Raw genomic sequence first — 7471 nt, 5'->3', positions numbered from 1 at the left:
CGATACAGGGCGAACATGCGCAGCAACTGCGCGGAGGAACAAACAGTTGGCGGGCGCAGACGACGAAGAGAGGCGGGAGACCGGCGTGGCATACCTGATCCTCAACGCTGGCGCCGCTCTCCGGGTGAGCCGCGACCTCCTCGACGACCCCATTCCATTTGTTGCACGCCCCCTGGATACGCCCCCAATGGTTCGCCATCGCCTTCGAGCTGCGCTGCATGTAGACGCCTTTGAAGTAGGGGTCGACGAGCTTGCGCTCGTCGAACTCGGCCTTGATGCGGTCCCAGTACGTCTCGATACTTTGGTTCGTGCTGGTGGTCGGGTCGAGGCAGACGACTTTCCGTGCTTCGGCGAGGCATTCCTCCTCCTTGGACGCCCACTTGATGCGCGGCTCGCCTGACCTGACCGCCCGCTTCTTCTTCTTGCGCCCCTTCGCCAGAACAGGCGCCGGCTCGTCCTCCTCCTCCTCCTCGTCGTCGTCCTCCTCCTGCTCGTCCTCCTCCTCCTCCTCCTCGTCGTCGTCGTCCTCCTCCTGCTCGTCCTCGCCATAGACGTAGCCGAGCTCGCCGTCCATGCCGCCGCTGAGATCCACCGTCTCGTCCTGGGTGGCGAACCCGGGAGAGGCGGCGGCCGCGGCCGAACATGCCGCGATGATGTCGTCCATGTCGGCCTCGGTCTCGTCGGTGTCGCCGAGGTGCGAGAAGGGCAGCGCGCCACGGCGGAGTGGGGGCGTCGGTGAGGAAGGTGACATTTGGGTTGAACCCACCGTGCGCGTCCCCGTCGGCGTAGCCCGGCGAGGGCGATCCCATGGCTGCGGCGACGGAGAGCCGACGCCTTGCTGTCCCCAGGGCGCGTACTGGGCGTGGCTGCCGGGCGGATTCATCATCCCCATGCGAGTCGCCTCGGCCTCCGCCGATGCGGCAGCCGCAGCCGCGCGCGCCGCGTTGTCGCAGGCCTTCTTGGCGATGGCCCTGTTCCGCCGGTCGGCGGTGACAACCTCCCGTCGCTGAACTTCCGCCCTCCACTCGGCGTTTGACATGCCCGGTGGCTTGGACGGCGGCGCCCTCGACTTCCTCTGCTTCGGCTGGGCGATGGAGGCGGTCGCGGTTGCCGCCGCGTGGGGGACGACGTACTTCTTCGGTGGCATGGCGGCCGGCTGGGAGGCGAGCGGGAGGGAGATTGGCGGGAGGAAAGGAGAAAATGGGAGGGAAGTGGGGGAAAAGCGGGAAGAAACAGCGGGGATAGGCGCCGGACTCGCCGACAGGGCGGACCCACGCGCCCTTTTCGCTTGTGCCGGCGCCCCAGGCGCCCCCCAGGGCGCCGGGTTCTGCCTGGGTCCGCTGGCACCAGTTTCGGCCCGAGCCGGCGAAAAACGGGCTTCTGGAAGACGACTAGGCCGTTTTTTCGGCGCCGGCGCGGCAAAAATGCCTGGAAAATGCCTGTTGAAGACGCGGCTGAAGATGCTCTTAGTTAGGACAAGAGAGGGCGCCAAAAAGATCTCCCTATCTCAGATCTTGGAGACCATCAGACCGATGGTGCCAGCATTTGAGGCAACCACTCGGAGGACCTTGCAGTTTGGTGAAAGCAATACAAGTCTATAACGTCCTTTTGTTGAACTTTTCATATCATCCTTCTTGCATTGCATTTTATACTAATATCTCAGGATATTACCCACAGGGTATATATAAAGTGTATATGTACATAAATCATATTTGTGTAACACAATTTACAAGCACACGTGTGTATGGAGATAGTACAGTAGAACAAGAGACATGCATGTATTTATTCAGCCATGTCTATATGTGAATATGTGGCGTTGGATGGTTTAACTATGCCGTCGGGTATGAAGGCTCCATGGCAAGGCCACACATACCCTTCTTGTCGGTGATGTCTTTTTCCATTCTTAAATATCCATTCTCGCCCCAAGTTGTGCCCCATGAATTCTTCATCAACCAATACTTTGTACCGTCACTGGTCGCTCCATAACCGATGGCTGCAATCCCATGATCCAAATCGGTGCCACAAGAGCCGGTCATCACGCCACCAGAGTAGAATTGGAATGTCATATCGCCTCCGTCCACCGCAACTGACACAGGTTGGCTTGCCACTGCCTTCATGAGAGCACCCTCATCATTGGTAGGCACATCCTCATAGCTCTTAATCGTTGCAACACTGTCAGATCCACTCTTGCATTTGCCATCTGCACCAGCATATGGATAACTGGACTCTTTGGTGAGGCCTCCATTCTTGATAATGAACTTGAATGCGTCGTCCATGAGCCCACCCTCGCAGCCTTGGTCCTCACCATGGACATCACAATCCACCAATTCTTGCTCCGAGAGCGAGACCAGATTGCCGGTACTTATCTTGACAATGCCCTCTGTTGCAGCAACAGCGGAAAATGCCCAACAACAACCTGCAAATAATTTAATTGCAGTATATTCGATCACACACCATTCTGACATGTGAAAGATTCTCAATATTCATACGTATGCAATTAACATGTAGCATAAATGTTTTCGCAAAAAAGAACATGTAGCATAAATGTACCTACCACACTGGCCTTGATCCTTGATGGGAGTCACTGCACCCTTTGTCCTCCAGTCCATCGTCGCCGGGAGTGCATCAAAGCTCATATTCTCATACCTGAATTCTGTTGGAACCTTCACCTTGTTGGGAATGAACCCCTTGTTTCTCTTTGTTGCCCCGAACTCATCATTGCTGAGATCAGCGAACTGGTTGATGCTGAGCCAGAACTTGTGGTTTCCGGCGTTGAACGACTCGATGAACTTGGCATTAGCCTTGAATATCTCAAACCTCTCCGCCTTCTCAGCAGCGTCCTTGTACACGCGACCATACTCCACCATCCAACCCTCATGCCTCACCACCATTGACAAGTCATCATTCAGCTCGCGAGCTCCGAGGGCAGAACTGCAGAAGCAGAGGCAGCCAAGGATGGCAAGGAGCGAAGCCCTGGTGATGGCCATGTTTGATCAGGTTGTCCTCTTCCAAATTGCTTCCCACTGCTAGTAGTAAGTACGAGTACTATGTTTTGGTTTGGATTGTTAATGGAACTAGGTGGGAATATATAGTAGTCAGAGTCACAGGTACTTGTATAGTTATTTAAGTGGGAGATAGCTACATAGATGCGGTCCGTGCACGAAGTTGTACTGTGTGGAAAGGGGCTCCTGCGTAGCCGTGAAGAAGTGTGGTTGCCTGATGCTCGTATAATAGAATTTACTATTGTGAACGAGACGTACGATTGCTGTAACTGTGAGAACAACCCCTGTTTATGCCGGAGTTCACGTCGTCAGTATCTCCCTAATATGATAGGGTCATAACGCAGGTTTCCAAAGGAAACACAGCAACTTGTTCGGAGTTGATTTTCGCCAAAAAGTTCACCCTTCAGTTTAAGTTTAAATAAACGAACATGAGGTATTAAGCAGGCCTCGGCTGTGACTAGGAGGTCAATACGCAGTGGCAGAAAGAAATTCAAATTCAAATTCTGGACTATATATACTATTGAGTGAATTATATATATCTCTATGCTACCGAATTGGAAATTATTGTTGTAAAAGTGGCCTTTGTTGTGAACCTGCAAAATGTAAACAACAATGGCTTTTGCACGGTATAAACTGTAAGACAACAAGATTTCAGTGTGGATTATTTATGCTACTTAATGACCTAAGTGAAATTTAGAGGAAGAAAATTGGGAGTGATTCAAAGAAATTTATATCTGCAACTTGCAGGGATGAAGGCCGATCCAGAGAAGGGGCTGGCTCGCCGCTGCTAGCCACGTCGCCTCGTGGAGTCATGGGTCGGCCGCGGTGGGAGCCCTAGGCGGCTGATGTGTGCGACTGTGCAGTGTCACGGTGGCCGGAAGCCTTGGCCATGGCGGCCGGCCGCTGCTGTGTGCCTCCGTCGCGCCTTTGTTTTTCTCTCTATGATAATACTGTGCTGCGAGCCTGCCACTTTTTCTTTTTTGAGAAACTCGCCAAGCTTTATTCATTCAAAACAATGTTCATAGGCACACTAGTTGGGTATCAGGATTGCCCAACCAAATATGTCTAACTATTCATAGATTACAAGAGAACTTGGCAAGATTATGAGCATCATAATTAAAGTTTCTGCTCGTGAATGAAACTACAAACTGAAACTTGCTTCTCGAAACAGACTTTCGTCCCGCTTTATATATAAAGCAACAACAATAGTCAAAGTACACGGTCGAACGATACAAGATGAAGAGGTAGCCGTCTTACAAAGCCGGTCCCATGATAATCGGATCATGCAAATACGCTACCGAAAGAGAAAACAGAGAGACGGAGTACAATGCCACGCTACGCCCTACCACACCTAAGCTCTACGGTAACGCCCTCACGAGGGAAGACGGCGCGAAGCGGCGTCGCTGTCGAGTCCGAAGCGAGCATGGATTTTCATCCGCAACCTGGCACGAAGATTAATAAGAGGTCTAGAAATGAAACATTCTTTTGTAAAAGATTAGTAAGAGGCCTAGAAATGTTAGAGAAGTATTTAATAAACCTCCTATAGAAACCAACATGACCGAGGAAACTACGAATACCTTCAATATCTTTAGGACATGGCATTTTCTTAATTGCATCAACTTTAGCTTTGTCCACCTCAATACCTCGTTCAGAAATTTTATGTCCCAAGACAATGCCTTCATTAACCATAAAGTGGCACTTCTCCCAATTCAAGACAAGATTAGTTTGTTCACATCTCTGCAAAACTCGATCAAGGTTGCTTAAGCAATCATCACAAGAAGTTTCGTAAACGAAAAAATCATCCATGAAAACCTGAACAATATTTTCACAAAAGATCACAGAATATAGTTGCCATACATCTTTGAAAGGTAGGATGTGCATTACATAAACCAAAAGGCATACGTCTATAAACATAAGTTCCAAAAGGGCAAGTAAACGTGGTTTTCTCTTGATCAGGTTGTGATACAGGTATTTGAGAGAAATCAGAATATCCACCAAGGAAACAAAAGTGTGTGTGCTTAGACAACCTTTCTAACATTTGATCAATGAAAGGCAGAGGGTAATGATCTTTTTAGTAGCTTTATTTATTTTTCTAAAATCAATAACCATTCTACAATCAGCCACTGTTCTTTGTGGAATAAGTTCATTTCTATCATTGGGAACAACAGTAATACCCCCTTTCTTAGGGACACAATGAACAGGACCTGCCCATCTACTATCAGCTATATGATAGATTGTATCTGCTTCTAGGAGCTTTAGTATTTAAGTTCTTATCAATTCTTTCATCTTAGGATTCAATCGTCGTTGGTGATCAACAACGGGTTTAGCATCAGGTTCCATATTAATCTTGTGCTGACAGAGAGTGGGACTAATGCCCTTACCATCATCAAGAGTATATCCAATAGCAGCACGCTGCTTCTACAAAAAAAATAATAATATTTCTTCTTCATGTTCTGAAAGATTAGTACTAATAATAACTGGACATATCTTTTTCTCATCAAGATAAGCATACTTCAAAGTGTCAGGCAATTGTTTTAATTCAAACACAGAATCACCTTTAGGTGGAGGAGGACCTCCTAGAGTTTCAATAGACAAATTGTGTTTATGGATAGGTTGTTGTTCAAAGAATATTTTATCTATTTCATTTCTTTCACGTAAGTGCATATCATTTTCATGGTCTAGCAAATATTGTTCTAGATGATCAGTAGGAGGTACGACAATAGAAGCAAGACCAATTATTTCATCCTTACTAGGTGATTCTTTATCATGAGGTTGTCTACTAAACTTAGAGAAATTAAACTCATGGGAGACACCACCAAAGTTGACACTGATTGTTTCTTTAAGCAATCTATTTTAGCATTGACAGTGTTCAAGAAAGGTCTACCAAAAATTATGGGACAAAAGTCATTTTGTGGGGAACCAAGAACTATAAAATCAGTAGGATATTTTATTTTCCCACACAAGACTTCAACATCTCTAACAATCTCAAGTGGTGTAATGGTATCTCTATTAGCAAGTTTAATAGTGACATCTATGTCTTCTATTTCAGCGGGTGCTATATCATTCATAACTTTTTGGTAAAAGGTAAAAGGGATAGCACTCACACTAGCACCTAAATCACATAAGCCATGATAGCAATGATCTCCTATTTTAACCGAGACAACAGTATGCCAACAACAGGTCTATGTTTATTTTTTCACCAGGTTTGACAATTCTAGCAGCTTCATCACAGAAGTAAATAACATGCTCATTAATATTATCGACCAAGAGATCTTTAACCATAGCAAAACTAGGTTCTACTTTAATTTGTTCAGATGGTTTAGGTGCTTTAATATTGCTTTTGTGAACCACTGTTGATACCTTATCATGTTCCTTTATCCTAACAGGGAAAGGTGGTTTTTCAATATAAGCAGTAAGCACAACTGGATCAACATTGTAAATAATAGTTTCACCTTTAGTTATAACCGTTTTTTATTTCTTCTTTAATAGGTGGATGATATTTAAACCACTTCTCCTTAGGGAGACCTACATGAGTAGCAAATGATTCACAGAAATAGGCTACTATCTCAGAGTCAAGTCCGTATTTAGTGCTAAACTTGTGAAAAGCATCAGTATTCATAAAATATTTAATACAATCAAACTCAAGCTTAATACCTGACTCTTTACCTTCCTCGAGTTTCCAATCTTCAGAGTTGCGTTTAATTCTTTCTAAGAGATCCCACCTAAATTCAATAATCTTTGATAACCCATAAGTATAGGGGATTGCAACAATTTTCGAAGGTAGAGTGTTCAACCCAAATTTATTGATTCAACACAAGGGGAGCCAAAGAATATTTGTAAGGATTAGCAGTTGAGTTGCAATTCAACCACACCTGGATATTAAAAATCTGCAGCAAAGTGATCAGTAGCACAATAGTATAATAGTTTTGATAGCAATGGTAATGGTAATAGCAGTAACAGTTTTATAGCAGTTGTAACAGTAGCAATAAAAATAGTAACTTAGTAAGAACAATATGTGGAAAATTCGTAGGCATTGGATCGGTGAATTCGTTGGATGATATTCATCATATAATAGTCATAACCTAGGGCGACACAGAACTAGCTCCAGTTCATAAATATAATGTAGGCATGTATTCCGTAAATAGTCATACGTGCTTATGGAAAAGAACTTGCATGCCATCTTTTGTCCTACCCTCCCGTGGTAGCGGGTCCATAAGGAAACTAAGGGATATTATGGCCTCCTTTTAATAGAGAACCGGAACAAAGCATTAACACATAGTGAATACATGAACTCCTCAAACTGCGGTCATCACCGGAAAGTATCCCAATTACTGTCACCCTAGGGTTTACGGACCATAATGCGTAGCAGGTGCATATGACTTGCAAGATCGGATCTAGAACATAGATATAATTGTGAAAATATAAACGGTTCAGATCTGAAATCATGACACTCGGGCCCTAGTGACAAG

At 45.8% G+C, this 7471-nt stretch overlaps 1 protein-coding gene across 1 annotated transcript; it reads right to left on the bottom strand.

Annotated features, from left to right (window-relative positions):
- Positions 1-1829: 1829 nt before the first annotated feature.
- LOC123169132 (senescence-specific cysteine protease SAG39-like) lies at positions 1830-2987 on the bottom strand. Its single transcript, XM_044586982.1, has 2 exons — positions 2555-2987; positions 1830-2416 (listed from the first exon to the last, which is right to left on the bottom strand). Exons 1-2 carry the CDS (start codon positions 2985-2987, stop codon positions 1830-1832), a joined length of 1020 nt encoding a protein of 339 aa, XP_044442917.1.
- Between the last annotated feature and the right edge of the window lie 4484 nt (positions 2988-7471).

Source organism: Triticum aestivum, chromosome 1D, assembly GCF_018294505.1.
Source record: "Triticum aestivum cultivar Chinese Spring chromosome 1D, IWGSC CS RefSeq v2.1, whole genome shotgun sequence".
Taxonomy (NCBI): domain Eukaryota; kingdom Viridiplantae; phylum Streptophyta; class Magnoliopsida; order Poales; family Poaceae; genus Triticum; species Triticum aestivum.
This window is presented reverse-complemented; position numbering and strand designations above follow the sequence as displayed.